The sequence below is a fragment of the Condylura cristata genome, unplaced genomic scaffold (genome assembly GCF_000260355.1).
Source record: "Condylura cristata isolate star-nosed mole 26May11 unplaced genomic scaffold, ConCri1.0 scaffold00036, whole genome shotgun sequence".
In the NCBI taxonomy this organism is placed as follows: Eukaryota; Metazoa; Chordata; class Mammalia; order Eulipotyphla; family Talpidae; genus Condylura; species Condylura cristata.
Genome location: NW_004567137.1, coordinates 11125969 through 11146609, shown reverse-complemented (window position 1 = coordinate 11146609; position 20641 = coordinate 11125969). Strand labels below are relative to the sequence as shown.

Sequence of the window (20641 nt, the reverse complement as noted above, 5' to 3'; positions counted from 1 at the left end):
TCACAATTTTTTTTGTATTGAATCTCTCAGATGAAAAAATTCACTCTATATTGATTCCAAACAAAAATGTCAAATGGCAGTCGGAAGGATCTCACTGAAATCACACTTTTGCAAATTATGAAGATATGTGGCAGTATAAAACTTAAGTCTTAACTTGTAAGAATCATGCAATAAAATTAAATAAGTGTTTCTTAAAACAAAAGAATGGTCAGTTCAGACACAATTAGAATTCAGTGGGATAATTTAAGGTGTTATTTTGACATCACCGTACAGAGATGGTGGAGGTACAATAACATAACAGGAGAAAAGCTGTGATTTGTTTTAAAAGAAACAAAATGTAATACAGGTGATAATTAGAACATTAAAGAGCATCAATCTTTACTACAAAAAGCACATACACATATACATCACCCCACAAATTTATTCTAAATAAATTTATTTATTATAAGTAAATATTCTCTGGGACCCAGCAAAGCAATGCACATACACAGGTTCCACTAAAATATAATGAGACTTCTAGGGCATAGCGGACAAATTTCCTGTTTTGAAATAATAAATTACAAGCTATCTGTTGTCCAGAATTACTTGAAGCCAAGTAATTGGCTTGGAGGCTGTTGACCACAGTCTACAGTGGGTGGGATGAAAGAAAGGGACCGTTTTCCCCAACTCCTATCAGAACACTCCAACATGACTAAAATCGTGGCTTTCTTTACCTCAGCAGTTCAAATGCTTCTTACGTGACAGCTCAGAAAAGTCCTCTTTTAAGAGCTCCAGGGGTTGTATATAAAATAATTAGCCTTAAAAAGATAAGGGCTGAGGGTGCTGAAAAGTTAACACAAATCCCTTCATTCCAAACCACACATTTACTGGGATGTGGTTTGGCATACCTTGCAATTGGTATATGTCATACAGAGTAATACCATATTTGTGGATTATTATAGCATTATATAGTTTTTCCTTGTTTCTCCCATCTCATAATTTGTGGTTAAAAAAATTTTTTTTTAAAAAAGGCCCCCTTTATCTCTAATTTCTTCAAAATTATTAAAAAATATATTTTGTTACCTTTACCCTTTACCCATTTTCAATCAATTTGATCTGATGATAAGATTACTATATTTGTAAAATTATCATAAAAAATAAAATAGCATGAATTTCATGAACTTGCCTTTGATTCTAAATCAATGAGGCTCACAGCTCTGTCATCTACCTGAAGAATCATATCTTGAGTCCATACTTTGCCCTTGGCATCAAGCAATTTCAGCTTCCTTATTCCATCATCAACAGTAATCATAGCATCTTTCCGATCCAGAACAAAGGTAGTCAAGTGCTTAAAGTTGCAAAAAGGAAAAAATATTTATCATACAAAATCACTAAGACACATTTCCCCAAGGAAAGCAAAATTAGCTGAGTAACTGTCAGAGAAGAGAGTACAGCAGAGAGGAGAGGGAAAAAACACTCTGGAACTTCCTGGTTCTCTCCCCGAGATAGAAAGTCAAGGAGCTTTTTACTGAATAGAGGAAGTTATGCTTGAATTAGTAAAATAGGTAAATTTGCTTAATACTCAGTGATGTTGAATTACATAAACAGGACATGAAAATAAGTCCTAAACAGTGTAAGATTTACTGAATATGAATCCCCTCCCATTTTATTCCATTTTGGTTATTCAAATATTGAACAATGAATGGCAAGGAATCTTCATGGCAGCTTAAAAACAGACAGCAGTTACAGTCACTTCTAGTGTGTTACAATTGTCAAAACTTTTCACTCTACAGAAACCACTTGCTGTTTAATTAAGTTAACATAGGTAGAAAACTGAAAATGGGAGCCATTTAAAAAATTATTTCCCTGATTAAAATATTTTCTATTATGTACAAGTATCACTGAAATAGACCCCAATTAAGAGCAAATATCATAAAGATAACAATAGAGACAAAACTAAAAAAGAAACCATTGTTTAAATAGAACTAGTTAACAACTTTAGATAAAACAAAGCCATATACTGAAACTGTCAAAGACTTAATTTCAAGAAGATTCTCTAGGGACTCCCTGGTGGAGCAGGGGTTAAAGTCTGAGCACAATGAAACCATTTGCAGCCACTGCAGCAGGTGTTCACTGGGGGAGCTGACTCACAGGGCAAAGTAGACCTTTTTTGTCTTGCTCCCCTCAGCAGTGTATTTCAGTAGATCCACCTGTACTGGTTCCCACTATGTCTCTCATAAATTTTCTCACCTCACCCCCCACACTTCTGGCCTAATCCTAGTTCTTGTATGCATAAAAAAATTAATCTTTAAAAAAAGATTATAGTATAAAATAAATATTTTTGTTCTTTTAGGGAAATACAAAAGCTACTGTCTTTATTTTCTATGAAAATTGATCTCAATCTAACAAAATGTGTGTGTGTGTGTGTGTGTGTGTGTGTGTGTGTGTGTGATTTATTTCTTTTATTGAAGTAACACTGGCTTACAACTGTACATGACTTAGAGGTATAGGGTCAACCACCCAGTGTAGTTTTTCTTTCCTTTTAACTTTTATTTGTAATATATTTTACATCATTGTTCATTTTTAAACAATGTTTGCTTTCCCCCTGCCTTGGTCACAGTCCCCATACAATTTCCTCCCCAATTCACCAGTGTACAATATATTTATATGTAACATCTCACTTTTACCAAGTAGGCTGATAATTTATAATATATCACAGGACTGATTCTGGGTTAATTTTCTTCTATAGTATAAAGGGACAATAACTTGTATTATCTGATACAAGTTAACACAAATTCTGATTTTACTACCAATTTGTATTTCCCTTAAGGTTTGGTCTAACTTTTGGCGAACATGGAAGCATCTTACTTCAACGCGGTACTGGGATATGTCAGACATGCTGCTGATACTGTCCCGAGCATAGTTCTTCCTTTGTTCTGAAAGAAAAGTTTGAAAAGTCATTAGTTGTCCACTTGGAGGCGGAACTTCCTATCTGGATGTCTTGTGGCCATCTCTGGAATGAGTCTATCTCACAAATAAATACAGTAGCTGACAGGCACCATGCTGTGCTGCTGTGAAAATGCTCACTATCCACAGTAAGTGAGAATGTCATCAGAAAGCTTACACAATATGCAAGGGCAATTTGACCTGATGTAAGCTTTCAGAACCTCAAAGGTAAACAAGATTATTAATGTTATATTGGAGGAGGGGAGTTATTTTCTCTGAAGGTTTTATTAATCAGGACATTCCTATTCGGTCAAAAGATAAAAACTGACTTGCAAATTTCACCTATTAATGTGTTAAGGAAAAGACAGAACCTCAAGTACTGCCACAGATACTGTATTATACGAGTTAGACTCCATTATTAAAATGATAGGCATTACGAGGAACATTTCCATTCACAACACCCCAACTATGGAGAATGTTGGAAGAGATTTAAAACATGATTCATTCACACAGACGGCCATGATACCTTAATAATCTTCATAGAACTACAGAGCACACAAATGCCATACTCAGAATTGTGGATATAAGCAGTTAGGGAAAAGTATAAAGTTACTGTACCAAGCTATTTTAAAAGCAGAAATAACCTCAATATTTTTTTTTGAAATGCTGCAAAACCAAAATAAAATATAAATGATCAGGGCAACTTTTTTATTTACTTCTAATCAAACAGCTTGCTTATGTGCAAATGCAGTGTTGCCCTGTCTCTTCTAAAGGAACATACTGTGGTGCCAAACGGAACTCCAAGTGCGAGCCCAATTTTTTAATCTACTTCTGGCTCTATGATCAAGAATGAGGCTCAATTTGCAAGACACAATGAAGACACTTGACTTTGGACCATAGCACCCTTGCTGTAAAATAGGCACTAAATACCCCTACAGTACTATAAAATATTCTCTCTTCTTTGTTTTCCTACTAATCAATTTTTTCCAAATATAATCATTTCTTTCAGCTATTACAGAGAATTTTAGAAATTCTTAGAAGTTGAAAAGTCCTGCTAAACATAAAAGCCAAGTAAAAAAATATTAAGCACAAATATATATATATATATTCAGATTGTTAACATATTTTTTAAATTACATACATTTTGGTTCATAATGAAAAAGTTATTATTATTTTTCTACTTGCCTTAAAACAGGTAAACCTATTTATATGCCTTATGTTGCTGATATCAATATATATAATATATTTTATTTATACTTTTGCAGCATTAAAATTACTCGAACGTGGACACACTACAAAACCAATATTTGCTACCTTTCTTTTTTTGTTTAGATGATGACCTGAAGAAGTACGATCCATCTGGTCCTACCAAAATAACATGATCAACAACAACAAAAAAAAGATCTGGTTTCACCTTAAGTTTTCTATTTCAGCAGGAAAAAACATAAACCTTAACTTAAATGACTATATTCTACATATTTAAGGAAGTGAACCACCACAATTTTTCTGATTATTAGTTATGGATTAGCTGATATGTGATTTTAACAAAGGGATCACTGCTCCTGGGGAATCCAATATACCTTTTGAAATACAACATGTGAGTCAGGAATATATGTGTACTTTATGAACAGTCATTGCTTGAGACTGGTCCATCAGATTCTAACCCAGGTCTCCATGTAGACTGGGACCAAGAGGGCAAATCAGTTTCCTTTGGCCTGACCCAGGGACAGCACAGAAAATGCCCATGGTGCGTGGGATCCAGTGAAAACAAGGCAACCTCAGGTCGCTCACTTGCTGGTCGTTCAGCTAAGTGGCAAGCAGAGGTGAAGATCAAAAATACAGTATGTTTTGAAATTAAATATTCTCCTTATGAAGTAGCATTACTTCCAAATTTCCTAACAACAGTTTCTCAGCCCCACCAAAACCCACCTGACAAAAGTAGAAAAGCATTAATAGTTTTCTATAAATACAATAGCACAGATGGTTGTAACAATGAAAAATGGTGCATTTCAAATATTCCAAAGTAAGAATCCACTTTAAGAACTCTTTAGCTCTTTTTTTGTCATCACTATATAATAAATAGAAATTATATGAAATTTTCTATTAAAGATCCTAAAAATGCCAGAAGATGGATTTATAGGTAAACTAATAATTCCACTGATTTAAGTTACTGAGTACAGAAAGGTTAGCATTAATATTTTAATAAGGAATTTGAAGAAAAGTTCCTAAAAAGGCATTAGTAGACCATTTATTTTATATGTGAATCATGTGTATTCTGGATTACAGTTGTAAATAGTAATTAAGCTCCTACACTGAAAAATCTCACCAAAAGCCTTAAAACACTATGACAAAATTTAAATAAAGTCTCATAGAAACATAAGATAAAACCTTGAATAATGATTACCACTTTCTCTAATGATGGATTAAAACCTCAGCTGCACATTAGAATAAAATTTTTTAAATTTTAGTATTTAAAAAATATTGTCTGGGGCCCATTTTCCATATTCTATGCAGCTGGTTGGTCCAGGGCACAGCCTCAGCACTGGGGTTGGTGTAGGTTTCCCAGGAAACTTTAATATGGAACTTTCCCAGGAACTTAAATAATGTTGAGAAGTTCTGCTCAAACATTTGTGGAAATGCCAACCAACGTACTACACATTTTCATTAAGCTGAACATTTTTCCTTACAAATTGAGAATGTGGGAGTGCAAACAGTACAACCACTATGGAAAGCTGTTTGGAGGTTTCTCAAACTGCTAAAAGTGGAGCTTCCTTATGACCCATCAATCCCAGTCCTAGGTATCTACCCAAAGGACACAAAAACATTGATTCAAAAGGACACCTGCACACCATGTTTTTTGCTGCTCTATTTACATTAGGGAAGATGTGAAATCAACCCAAATGCCCAAAAGTAGATGACTGGATTAAAAAGATGTGGTACATAGGCACAGTGGAATATTACTGAGCGATCAAAAAGCAGCAACATGGATGGAGCTGTAAGGGGTCATGCTTAGTGCAATAAGCCAGAAAAAAAAAAAAAAGAAAAATACTGGATGGTTTCACTAATAGCAGGTGCATAAGGGACCAAAGGGGGTGGGGGTAGGGGTAGGGGGGAACCATTGTAATAAAGAAAAAATGTAAAACAACAAACAACTATATACCAGAGACAGTTTATGGGGGGTGGAGTGGGGAATGGGATCAAAATGGAGTGGGAAAGGTACATGGGACTATGGTGATGGCATACAGGTGAATTGGTGGTGGGAAGTCCACGGGGATTACAACCAAGATGGGAAAAGGCACAAAATGAAGAATGATGTAAGAATAAATTTAAAAACTAAAAAAAAAAAACTAATTGAATGTAAATAATACTCAAGTGGTGTATGAAACAATAACTAAATAAATTTGTCAGTAGAGTTTTGGGATTTAGGATCATTAGCTACTCAACTGCCTACGGAAGAGTCAATGTCTGTATGTCTCCTCCACTCTATCCCCAGTCAATTAAGAGTTAGGAGCAAACTTTGATTATACCACTGATGATGATTCACTATTTTTCCAAAGGGCTTTTATTCCATGGGCCAGATCATACAAAGAGAAGGAAATTGATGAATTCACTAACCAAAGATAAAAAAAGTTGTACAGGTCAATTTAGCATTACTGATTTGAAAAAAAAATGCTCCAAAAAAAAAAGAGATTCAATTTCCAGATTAGTAATGTTCAATGTCAGCTTGTACAGGCTTGCGTGATTTTGATATACTAATGTAGGTACATCAGTTGTAGCAAATATGACTCCAATGGCGATGACAACAGTGGAGTTGACTACCCATTTGCAAAAGGGTATACATGGGAAATAGCTGTATCTCACTCTCAATTTTGGTGTGAACCTGAAAGTGCTCTAAAACATGAAGTCTTAATTAAAAAGTAGCTAAGTTACATTAGGTCCCTGCCAGTTGCAATTAGTACAACAGTGCCAACATGTATGTCTCTGTATTTTAACTCAAATCCCTTTTCTGCATTGCAGCTTATCGCTGCATATAGCAAGATGTGAACTAATATTCAGAAAACATTTGTTTTCACTTTCTCTGAAAATAGTGTTGCCTAGAAAGTAAAGAATTGACATCTGAAAAGATAAAAATGGAACATAAAATCAGAGTATTTCTCTGAGTATTTCTCTCTAATAAAACAATGGACTATTTCACAGTACTTTACACTTAAGGAACTTTCAAATACAATAAAGGAGAATTCCTTCCCTATTATCTTTAGTGTATAATTTTCATAAAGCAGATGTGTATCATGGGAGCCAGTAAGGAGCAGTAACAACTAAAAGCCCTCACAATTAAGCAAATATGCCAATAGACGCTTCCTTAACAGTCTTTTTTTCCCTTTTTTAAAAATCTATAACTAAATTATTGAAAATTTAATTTTACTAGTCTGCTCAACAAATAACTAAAATAGCCTAATCCATTAGGAGAAAAAAGTATCTTTTTTGAGTCATAAATTCTGGTACCCTCTTACTAGGCTAGAGTCTGACTCGACCATTGCCCAATTTCCTGATAACATATATGATCCTTTACTTCTTAAGAATTTTTGAAATGCGGGCCCTCCCTCGTGGCGCAGTGGGTTAAAGCACAGCACTAAGAAGCTAAAGCCACTTCAGCATTAGTTCAATACCCACCCCGGAAGTGACCCACATGGCGTGGCAGACCTCTCCTGACCTGCCCACTGCTCCCCTCAGCAGTGTACTTCCTCAATCTGCCTGTTCTGTTCCCCACTCTGTCTCTGGTGAATCCTCTCACTTGCCCCCAAACCTCTGGCCTGTACTCCAGTTCTGTATGCATAAATAAATAAATCTTTAAAAAAAAAACTTTTTAAATGCTATTTAAAAGATGTTAACTTTCTTTCTCCAAGTAAAATATACATTGTAATAACCAGAGTGGAGAAAAGAGAAAGGTAAAATCTGTGACAAAATCAACTGCATCACAAACCTCTCCCTAACATTCTGGTTGGAAAAAAAGAGTTTATTGCTCTCTTGATCTCAAAATTTGCAGACCAGGAAGCTAAACAGTCCCAGTGTTACCTAACTATAGTTTAAACTTCAACTATAATTTGTTTATACAAATACAAGTACGTATTTCTCCACTGTCACTTATCTATTCATTTCACAGGCATTTATGGGGAACCTGGTAGAGAGAAGACGCTGCATGAATGTGTACAGGGTGTGGGAGGATAGGATGGGCCCTGCCTTCTGAGATGAATGGAACATTTTCTGCAACTTCAAGGAAATTAAAATCCATTCTATTTCTAAGCCCAATATCATGCTCAGATGTTGTTTGTCCTTACCTCATTTTTACCGTTTACTAGCCCTCCTTTATGTCTTCTGTTTCACCAATAAGCTGTTCATTTTCATCACACTACACAAAATTGTCATGTTTTCTTATTATCAAGATTTTTAAAGTTATGTGACAAATTACTTCGTTTTTAAAAAATAGAGCTCCATTTGCTTTATATGTAAAAGGAGAAAATAAAAATATGCTGCCTTGAAAGCTAAAGATTTTTAGTTCTTGGATCTATGATTTTAGGAAGCTGTTGCTAACACAAAATAAGCACTAAAAATCATAGGCAAGTCCTGTAAATTTTATCCAGTTATTCCTTCCTTAGCTCTCCAACAATAGACTTTGGATGTGAGATATTTGTGAGAGGATTGCTACTCTTTCTCCTTACCAAAAGTCTTCAGGGTATTAAGATGTCTGGTGTGCCTATATTACTTGATTCACCTGTTTCCATCAGTAAGTATCAAATCTACCACCAACACTGCTACTAGAGATGCAAGACAAATATGACCAATTAAACACCTGATTAAAACACTTTAGATATCATCTCCTAGAAAAAAATGTCTAAATTCCCTATTGTGATTCTTCCTAGTATTGTCCATGTTTATTGTTGCAATCTTATTTGCCAATGGATACGCCACCTTGCACCCTCCAGTTAATGCCACACTGTCTGCAGATCATTAACTCATTATATTCGTTCTTCAAACAGATACTGAGCACAAATTATACACTAACCACTGTGCTAACCTCAGGGATCCTAATGTAAACAAGACAACCATGACCTGCTTTCACAGAGCTTACAGTCCAGCTTGGAAAAGGGGTTCATACTGCTATTGACAGTACCACCAGCCTCAATGCCTGAAGAGCACTTCTGACCTCTTATACTTCTACTCAATCCTCCATGAATCCCCTCCTGACTGCTTCCCCCACTACACAGAAACATCCCTCCCTATACACAAAGTCACCCACATCTATTTAACTCTCTATTATAACATGCAATTTATTCACCAACCTAACCAAAAATATGAATAAACAATGAAAAGCTCTTATTAATCTCTGAAACAAATGAAAGGATATGGAAATAAAGACAATGGAGATTGTGACCTAGCATAGAAGCATAGATCAGTCTGCAAATTCAAAACATAAGAATAATTTCTACAAAAAAATTATTTCCTTTTTCATTTTCTTCAAGTCATCCTCTGGATGACTGTCATCCTTCAAGTCCCTTAAAGTCAGGAGCCAGGAATTTTGGATTCTGTTGTGAGAACATGTTACTTATTTGTTGACTATATTCCCTAGATATACAATTCAGAATTTTTCAGAGGCCAGGTTAAGAATGTCACAATAGAATCCTCAAGAAAATCAAAACCAATACTAATCAAGACTGACAAGACCATAGAGAAATATATCCAGGTACAATATAAAATCCACTGATAAATATGTGATTTGAGTCCCAAAGCCTAGTCACTGAATAGATAGACAGGACAAGAATCACAAAACCTTCGAATTGCTGATTTTTACCACATCAAAACAATTTACATCTCGGTAAGTTAAAAAAGAAATTTTCAAATTAAAAAAAAATGTTTTTGACAATAACATTAATGATAACCTCAGTAATCACAATGGTAAACACATTCAGTTTCTTCTGCTTCCCGGGTGCTGCCCTAAACAATTTACATGTTCTAACCCATTTCTCATGGCCCCATTAAGTAAGCAAACAAAAGAACTACAGGCAAGTAAGGTAATTAAGCCAAGATGAGTCAATTAATGAATGGTAGAGCTGGATTTGCACCAAGTAAGTTTTTGCTCTGATTCTTTACTTTTGTACAGTAATAAAAGGTCATGCAGACCCTGTAAAACAAGTGTTTTCCTACATGTGTGGCAATTTCAGAAGTCCTCATTTCATTTTAGGTAATAACATCTATATCATGTTAGAACTTTTAAAAGCATTATATATGAAACAATCTACAGAGGACAATGAAAGTTAGACAAGGTCAGGAAGAATGCATTTATCTTGCAAAACAGAAAAATATGACACAGCCCTGTTAGTCATATTGTAACAACACCCCGAAAGTTCGAGAGCACTGAGGAAGAAGTTCTAATAATTGTCAGCATACATTCAACTGGGGATCGGTCACGTAGTGCAACAAAACATATCACAAATAATTAAATGGGAAAATCCACGTCAGGCATTGTTATCATACCAGGAATTCTTAGAAAGCATAACAACACATTTCATTTTTAGTTTTAAACTCTGTAACAGCAAGCAGAGGAAACAGTTTTGGTAATTTTTGTAAATCTTCTTTTTAAAAGATTCCTTTACTGTCTATAGCTCCTTCATTCTGAAAAGTTTAAGCAAAGCATGGATTCAAACTATGACACTGGAAATGTAATCTATAAAAAATAGAATTATATCCCACCAAAAAAAAAAAAAAAAACATACCGTAAAGGGCCTTTGCACTTGTCTTTGAACCGTGTTCTCTGTCCATTTGGGAAAAGGTGGATGATGATGGTCCATAGCCACTGTAATAAAACGCAGTCATTGTGCCGGTTAAAGTCCAAGGTAAGTAATAAAAACTCAAAACTGCAAATAAATACTCAAATACAATACAGTCCCCATGTGTCATGAGCAAACATGAGAACTGAGTTTATTCAAACTGGGTGAAATGGGCCAGATTATTCTCAAGAAATAGGATGCCAACCATACCACCCCCAAGGTGGGTGCAGATCATAACCTCCCTCAAACACCAAGTCAGAACCAATTATGAAGATTTAACAAGGCTATAATTATCTTAGATAAGATCAAGTTTGCTATACTGGATTGAGTTCTGAACAATAATCCAGTCATAAAATGTTCTTGGTGAATCAAGCCATAAGGGAATAGACCCTCTGTTCATAAGTACTTAAAAGGCAGTCCTCAAAAATGACACTTTATCATTAAATTTGATCAGCTTCTCCCTGCACCTAGCCTCCTACTGCTAATATGCTACAAGAAGTAAACATTAATTTTTTTATTTGTTCAGTCAACACTTATGCCCTAAAACCTTGAAGAACAGGAGCTACAAATAGGGAGAATGGGAATGGAGTACTACTAATTACTACTAGTAATAAGACAGTTATAACAGAATGCAGTGCCTGGGTAAAACTAATAGATATAACATGTAAGGTCAAAGAAGGGCTAACTATTTTACCACCATGTGGGCATTTAAGCAGAATCTTAAAGAATGACAGACGTGCTATGGACAGGTGGCAAGTTAGCACGACCTAGCATATCTGAGGGAAAATGCATCTAAGGGTGTGTGCCTAGAACAGATGAATGGCTAGAGAAGGAATGAAGGCATAAACAGAACTTAAAAATAAAATTCGTATTATCTTAATATATTAAATATTTTTAGACAGAGCAGTAATATGATTCCTCATAACTTTAATGATGGGGATCCATAAAGGATCCCCTGAAAGGCAAGGTAACCAGATACAAAGGCACTACAATAATTCCAGTATAAGATAAAGTTCATAAACAGAGCTAGAAGAATGAAAGGAAGGGTTGAGACAAAAGTTCTTTAATAGGAAAAAAAAAAAACCACATAAATTAATGACTTAGTAGATATTTGTTGTAAGAACCAAGGGTGAAGCAAGAATGTGACAAACTTTCTGGCCCAAATAACTAATAGGCAAGATATGAATGGTGCTGACTTCCCTCCTGTCTCTTAATTGACCCAGATTAAAGAGATTTGCAATACTCTGAAAAGAGAAAGGTGAAGCATAACTTTTAATAATACGAACAAAAAGTGGTAAGTGAGCTCTACACCAAAAATGGCCACTACGAAATAACAGTACCAACCACAGAATATCAATATAAGGCGATAGCCATTTAAGTCACCTTGGTGATTTAAAGTTATTACCTGAGCCACATGTGTTACTTGGTTAGCTTGAGTTTTCTTATTTTGCACAATAGTCAGTATCTTGATACAATAGATTAAATGACACTGAACACTATACTCATGCCAATACTTTAAAAATAACCATACAAAGTGCCAGAGAAACTGAAATCTCTTACATATATTCAACTATGGGAAGTGATAATATGTAAAATATTGACTGAAAGATCTTCTATTGTATACTATCACTGAGTTAGCCATCTTTTTCAGACCCAGTAAACTTACTGACACAACATCTTAGTGTTAAAAAGAAATTATAAATCACTGTATTTGAGCCTCGTAAACAAAACTAATCTTTTCAATAAAGATATGAGAACACTTAAAACCAGCAAATTGAATCCAAATGCCCAACAAATTCAATATAAAACATTCCTTACTTCATTTGAGATGGATACATTCCAAAACCACCAGGATAATTAGAAAGATGACCATTCATTGTGGCTTTCACTCCTCTGTTCTGAAAAAAAGGAAGGTACATGGATTGAAAGCTGTAAACGCACCAAGTCACTCACACTTCATTATCAAAAGTGATTCATTCAAGAATAATGTGTCACTGCTTGGAATTACTCCAGAAATACAAAGATAAAAAGCTCCACCCCCTAACAGCTCAAGGACCAGAAGTGTAGATGGACATATAAAGATCCAATTGACATTTAACATTCACATACCAAAATCATAAGCAAATTTAGGTGAATAAAGGAAAAATCTACAAGTTAGCTCTAAATCCTCTTAGTGTACAGGCATAATTACACGTCATGACTAAATTCAGTTCAATCTCAGTGTCTTGGGAAGTTTGAACAGTTTCCCAAACAGGTGAAATCTCCCTGAAGAGATAAAATCTCTATCAAGCACTCTTTTAGCACTAAAAATAATTCTTCAGAGGTCTTATCACAGTTATAATTTTTCATTTGTGTAAATTAATTTCTGATGGTTCACTAGGCTGTCAGTTCATAGGAACAGAGACTTTTGTTTGGTGAGTGCTGTACCTGAAGCAATAAAAACAGTACCAGTCATAGCACAATGTTCATTAAATATTTAATCAATGAAAGAAGGGGGAAGTCCATTTCCTACTCTTCGCAAGGAGACAAAATTAAGTCAACAAACACACAGAAAGCAATTCAGCCCCAATGTCCTTGACTCTATTTTAAATCTACTAACAAGTCAATCAAGCCATCCATCCATCCACTACAGGTTCAGAGAAGCAAATAACTTGCTAACTATCATAACTTTTGTAAGGGCTGAAACTTGACCTAGTTCTACAAATATGGATATGATTTATAAATGAATTCAAAATATTCAAGTTTAACTCATGTTTTCCCAATAGCTTTTCTACTTTTGTTCTCAATTGAATAGTAAATTTACAAATTAAGAACAAATATTAGCCACTGCTTTAGATGAGTATAGCATTTATAAAATTACATTTAAATAACACTTTTTTTCTGTTTTTATTACTGTTGTTTGCTTGATTTCCTTCTTCTTTCATACTTTGATATAATCAGTGGTATATACACAGATAAGCTAATTCTCTAGGGAAAATAAGACCCTGATTTGTAATGCTTACAGATTTCCATTATATAAATACCCCTATTATGGCCTGTTTCAAAATTTATTAATGTTTTAGTGTTAGTTTATAAATTTCTCAAATATGTCATGATTGACTTTCACATATCTATAGAGTCCAAGAACATATTCACTACTAAACTCTAGGATCTGGGCCAGGACAGAGGTCCAGATTAGCATTATGATTAGCTAATGGTTAGCACACAGGCATTCACAGAAAAGCCTAGAACTTTAACACTATTTCTGGCACTAACTGTCCCAGGGAAGTCAATTAGGGCTCTGTCTCAATTTTCTGTTCTGCAGCACAGAGATAATTTTTGGTCTTTCTAACTCGTGAGGTTAGCACAAGATCAAAAAAGAGAATAGTGTGAGTTTTTTCCAAAGTGTGATCGGTATTTTGTGTTCTTTCGAAACACACTGGTTCATTCAGTATATAAACTAAAACCCCGAGTTTGTACTGATTTCTATCTGGTTTGCATTAAAACAGCAGCAGGTTTTAATGAAAGTGACAGCAACAGCACTTCATCTTTCTCATGTTTAATTCTTCATGGCAGTCAAATAAATGCATCGTTTGTGTTTTGTTAAATAGCGATCTGCCAGAATAAGAGATCGTTGGAAAAAGGAATAGAAAATGTCGATTTGCTAAACTGAATTTTAAATATAGAAACTTTTCTAGTTGACAATTACAGTTTCCCTTGTCACAGCTGTGCGTGCAACAATGGCGGTTTCAACTACTTAAGTTCAGCAGTTGCAGTAAACACCTTGCAAAGGAAACCATTACAAAAGTCTTTTCCTCTGGGTGTTTATAAGATATCCAATTTATACCTACAAAGTCCAGATAGACAACTTAATAGAACCATGAAGTCTTATTGAAAAGTTAGGTGTTAATAACTCCTAGGCAATACATCTTGAAAGCTGGGGGACCAACATCTTTCTTTTTTCTTTTAAGGTCTTCTTTAATTGGCCTAACTGCTTAATGCTACCAAAAGTATACAGTAAAGCAATTCTTAGAACTTCTAGCAGCAGACTCGGTTGCCCATTGTGGTGTTAACAAAAAAATTTTTAGGTTATTTGTAAGTTAGGACTATGTCTATGTTTAATTCAGAAGTGCTTGTGTGGCTTAACAAGTAGCTAGAGTAAAGTAATTGTTACTAAAATATCAAAGCCAACTAAACAGTTTAACTCAGAGCCCAAATTCAATAACCTGGACCGTTGTCAAGTCATCTATACCCTATGACTGGGGTTTGAGCTTTCACTGCGATTCTTGTTACTATGACAACATTCTCAACACACAGGGAGTTTTGATGTTACACTCAGAAAAATGGCTAATATCTCAGTTCGAAACATTGTTAATATGCTAATTTAAAAAAGAAAAACTGCTACTTATTTACTTTTTACCATATCCATTATCTTCTAAATCTTCAAACATATTTAAGTACTATTTTCTAGCCTCAATTTACAGATGAAGAAATTGAGTTGGAGACATCAGTGCAGTATTTTGAAACTTTTTAAGTCTCACACCATATACCAATAAGCAGTAATGTCCTGTTTCTCAAATGAGATATAAACACAACAGAGAACAAAGGGGTAAAGGACATTCTGAAATTCCCACTTCGCGTGACATTTTACAAACCTCACCTCATTTCATTCATACCATGACCTTTGGAGGCAGTTATCAGCTTTATCTTGAACCTAAGGAGAACAGCCTCTAATGAGGTAAAACCAATACTTCCCTGGGAATTCAAGAAGTTGCAATAAACACAGATCAAACCAGATCTGGCTGACTTGTCCCTTCCCAGTAAATTGCATTGCTAGTTGACCATTATTTACTCTTCAAAAGTTCTCAGTTCTTTTTATTCTTGGTGTTTCAACTAACATCTCTGTTTTAGTCAAAAATGTTTCTTAAAATAAGATACCAAAAATAATAGTTTCTGAAGTAAGACATACTGTGGGAAATGATGTTAGAACGGTAATGGTGCCACTGTGCTACAGAATGGCTCTGCTGCTTCATAAATACACTTTTCACTGAAGAATGTTAGATGAGGTAATCACGTCTGAAAGCCCCACATATTTAAAACTATTTTTAATGGCAATAGTTGGACTGAATCTAGTAACTGTCAATTGTTCCCTGATTAAATGGCTAAGTATTTATTTGTATTACTTTCCTGGGTTACTTTTCATTCATAGTTGGCCCAACTGCTAATTATAAACATGGTGTTTATTTCCTTGAGAGCTTCAGCTCCATGTAAACAGCATGAACCATTCATAAATTTACCTAGATCATTTGCATTTCTTTCATTACACTTAAACACATACTGAATGTTGGGGGTGGGGGCAAGGAAACCTCCAGTTTAGTTAGAATCTCCTCATACCACCACCACCACCAAAACATAGTAGAAAAGGGAATGAAACATGAGAGAAAAAAGTATCTCTACCTCTACTACCAAGACCTCCTGTCCCACTGAGCCATATCTGGAGTTGGTGAAAAGAAGTGGTGGTTGAATCAGCAAGATTCTATTAAATTTTATAACTGATATAGGGACTTCTAACTGAAATTTCCACATATCATTTATGTATAAGTTTTCCTTTATCAAAATGTGTATCTCCCTAACTATATTATTTTCAATACTTACAGTAGACTCAGATAACCTTCAGAATAACTGCTACAATAATGGGCTTTTAAAGAGGTGTGTACTTTGGAAGTTGAAGTTTCTCATTCAAAAGTACCCTGCTGTGTGACTGCTCAGCTACAGTAGGTTTAGATGCCTTGTCCCCACAGCTGCCATCCTTAAAGAGAATATCATTCACCCCACCGTATGCAGATAAGGTATAACTAAAATTGCAGATAAATTCAGGAGTTTCAACCTTTTTCCAATTATCTTTTACACGTTTGAATGATTTCAGACTTACACGAAGGTCATAAAGAGTATGGAAAGTCTCTGTCAATCCTACACCTGATTTCTTAGTGTTAACATCTGACATATACATTAAGTGTATTGCAATGACCCAACACCAGCATTGTATGATAAGCTAAAGTCAATCATTCATTCAGAGCTCCTTACGTGTTCCCATAATGTCCTCTCTGTTCCAGAATCCTGTTCAAAGTCCCACATGACATTCAGTTCCCATGTCTCATTAGGCTCCTTGCTTCCACTACTCCAATACTTACTCACTCCCTGTGTGTGTCACTGACTTCTGCTCAACAAAGACACTAAGTAAATGAGAATGTTAACAAGTATGTATTACTAGATATCCTTTCTCCATAATAGTACCATATATTAAGTACAATTCAACATATTTTACAAGGCAAATATAGAAAGAACTAGCTCTACACTGTCATTAATGAAAACCAAACTCTTGAATTCAAATTCCATGGTGATATATTACATAGCTTCTAAAAATAGTAAATCATAAAACCTTACAGAGAGTAAGAAGAGTCACCTCACAGGTGAGATATACCATGTTAATATTTAACTACGCTGTTGCCAAATGAATACTGTTGTCTATATTATCTAGAGCAAAGAACATTCATCAGTAAACCAAGTATGAAGAGAGTGATTCCCTGTGCATTTTCAGTATAGCTCCTTCAGAAGAGTAATGGACAGAAAATGAACCACATATTTTTAGAAATGGGGACAGCCCGCCATGTGGGAAGTGTCATCTTTAAGCAATGTACCAAATTCATACCACTTTTATAAATCTAACTATGTCCCACTCAAGTCATTACAAGTAAAAGGACAAACTATACTGGACTTTGTTTTAAGTAGTGTAATGTAGTTAAAATAAAGGTGAAATAAAGCTTTCTACTCATTATTATGTACTACTTCAAGCCTACTTCCAACCCAAGCTGCTTCTTAGATAATTTAAAACGAATCTGCTTTCGACTTAATCTCATCTCTCCCTGTCTGTAATATTACCACATCATTATTTTGATAAGACAGATAGGTATCACATCTTAACAAGGATTATTCATTGCTTTAAAACACCTATGCACTTTGGCAAAACATAGCTTGATAGCTCAAGGTGCCAGCATAATGGTTACATGAGGCCAGGCATTCATTCTATAGAATATTAGTCTACTGCTTTAGGTGTCAAAGTTTATCAAATTTGGTATGTGTACATTTACAAGCACATACAAGTTCGTAAGTGTACAAATAAGGCAAAATTCTAATTTTTATATGTTCCTTATACATATTCAATACCACTTAACACTTTGCTGTCAATAAAAATGCATTCCGGGCCCTCCCTGGTGGCGCAGCGGGTTAAAGCACTGCACTGAGAAACTAGAGCCACTTCCGCATGAGTTCGATGCCCGCCTGCCCAGAGGAGATCCACATGGCGTGGCAGACCTCTCCTGGCCCGCCCGCTGCTCCCCTCAGCAGTGTACTTCATAGATCTGCCTGTTCTGCTCCCTGCTCTGTCTCTGGTGAAGCCTCTCACCCTCCGCATCTCTGGCCTGTACCCCAGTTCTGTATGAACAAATAAATAAATCTTTAAAAAAAAAAATGCATTCCTTTCAAATGCTTTTTTTCATTTGTCTATGAAAATAGAGGTAGTTGCAATATGCTATTAGAAGGTGATCCAGCAAAGATCAAAACAAAATTTCAATTTCAATAATTACCTATACTTAGGTGAATACAAAAGTAACTGGTTGTCAGAAAGTATTCCTAAGTCCACAAATCCCTGGGACACTAATCAACCCACAGAAGTCAAAAAGACAAAACCTACCTTGAAATTTTTCCCATCTTATAAAGAATATGGGGGGGGGGGGGAGGACGAACGGCATATTTAGAAAAAGAGCACACGACAGTGATAGAGGAGAGCCTACTCAAAGGTTCGAGGGAAAGTGCAAGGGCATGAGGGGCCCTAGGGAATGAAATCCCCCTAAAGGAGTAAGGAACCAAAGAAGGCAAGAGAAATAGCTTCAGAAATATACAGTAGCAAGGGAGGACCGTCAAAGGGTTATTCACAGTACAAGGAGGCACACAGAAAGACAGGACGCAAGGTGGCAACTCCTGCAGGGAGGGGAGGGCCTGAGTTTCATTTTTTTTTAGGTTTTAGGTATGCATGTTTTACATCGTTATTTATTTTTATACAATGTTTGATGTCTCCTCTCCTCTCCTTGTAATCCCCACTAAATTACAATCCCCAAATCACCCATGAACCATCACCATCGTCCTTGTGCTCTTCCCTCTCCTGTCATATTCCCTCTCCCTTGTCCTACCCCCAACCGAATGTCTCCAATTTATATTTGCCTACTAGCAACCAATTTTTTTTTTCTGATCCCTCGTATGGTTTCCCTATGTTCCTCCTATAAATGAAGCCACCCAACATTTTTTTTCTTTTCCTTCTGACCTATTTCACTGAGCACAATCCCTTGTGTTGCAGCAAAATGCAATGTATCTTTTTTGATTGCTGAGTACTGCTCCATTGTGTATATATACCATAATTTCTAACACCAGTTTAAAAAGCTTCCTTCAGGCTGCTGAATGAGCTAACTAAGCCCAAGAGAAAAGGAAGAAGCCAAGACAAGAAACTGAGGAAACCCCAGCAGTTCACCGATTTACTAAAGAATAAAGGTAGAAATAACAAGGGTTGAAACTAGAAATTAATATCCGACGGGAGCTTTTTTCTTCCATAGTTCAACTTCAGTGTCTATTTAATGCACCATTTAGTTTATTCATTGTGTCTGCAGAATTGCTATTCATAGTATACTAAAACTATTTCCTCTTTTTGTACACGTTTTTGTCTTCTTTATGGTTAATCATTGTCTTCGCTACAGCCTTTAGTTTCCCGATGTATTTTTATTCATGTCAGAAATGAAGTCTCCATTTCAGTACACTGGAACACCATCTATTCTATCATCATCTTTCTGCAGGCACCTCTCCCTGAAGCCCCTATCTTCCTGTTCAGTCAAAACTGATTACTCTGCAGGCTTCCTGCACAGCTTCATCATGGGATCCAATTCAGTATTTCCAGTTCATTCCCTCAGTCCTCCTTCTGCCTCAGGATCCTTGTCATAGATCATAAACCTCAAATTTCTTCTTTTACTTGCTTTACAATTTTGGAGGGTGGTGGTGTTGAAGAACACATACTTCAGAGCCTTTGTGAGGAGGAGGATCAGAAAGGTAATAGTTGAAATTTCACATTACTAAAAATGTATTTATCTAACCTGCATATAGATGATCAATATTTTTTCTTGGTTTCAAATTTTATATTGGAAGTTATTTTTCCTCCAGAATTTTCAAGCTATTGTCCTGTCTTCATAATCTCTGCTGAGATGTCAGGGACCATCTGTTCCTCTCTCTTTTGTACAGGGCCTATTTTTTTCTTTCTGAAATTCTGGAAACTTGAATATTCATTTTTTCCTCTAAAGCGCTAAAATGTCATAAATACACTAGCACAGGTTGTTGTTGTTGCTTTAATTCAATGTCTCAGAAACTAAAGGAGTCTTTCCAAATTTGAAAATCATATTCTTAAATCTAGGAAATTTTCTTAGTTATTTGTTTGATTGTTTCTTCACTGCATACTTAAATTGTTATCTTTCTGAACAAATTAGTGTTCAGAATAGGATCTTCTGGACTGAGTCTATAATTTTATCTGCTTTCTTTGACTTTTCATTTCCTGGTATTTTTGTTGGACTTTCTGAGAGACTTCCTCAAACTTTATCCTCAAAAATTTGTTTTTTTAATGTCTTCTATCAATTTTCAATTTCCAGGAGTACATTTCTGTGCCCTAAATGTTTCCTTTTTGAACCAACCTGTCTTATCTCGTGATTGCACTATATTCTTTAATCTTTCTGAAAATACTGATGTTATTAAAAACTTTTCCTGTTTGTTGTCTCCATTTCTGACAATTTCCTTGTTTCCTTCAAGGCTGTAGTCTCTGAGTT

At 35.4% G+C, this 20641-nt stretch overlaps 1 protein-coding gene across 2 annotated transcripts in view; it reads right to left on the bottom strand.

Annotated features, from left to right (window-relative positions):
* EPS8 (epidermal growth factor receptor pathway substrate 8) overlaps positions 1–12648 on the bottom strand; it is a 67561-nt gene extending 54913 nt beyond the window's left edge. For both annotated transcript variants that reach the window (XM_012732913.1, XM_012732914.1), the window contains exons 1-4: positions 12567–12648; positions 10695–10774; positions 2848–2915; positions 1166–1327 (exon numbers count right to left, since the gene is read on the bottom strand). In XM_012732913.1, the coding sequence (XP_012588367.1) occupies positions 1166–1327; positions 2848–2915; positions 10695–10774; positions 12567–12625 (369 nt within the window). In that variant the 5' untranslated portion in view covers positions 12626–12648. The remainder of the gene's footprint in view (positions 1–1165; positions 1328–2847; positions 2916–10694; positions 10775–12566) is intronic.
* Positions 12649–20641: the final 7993 nt, after the last annotated feature.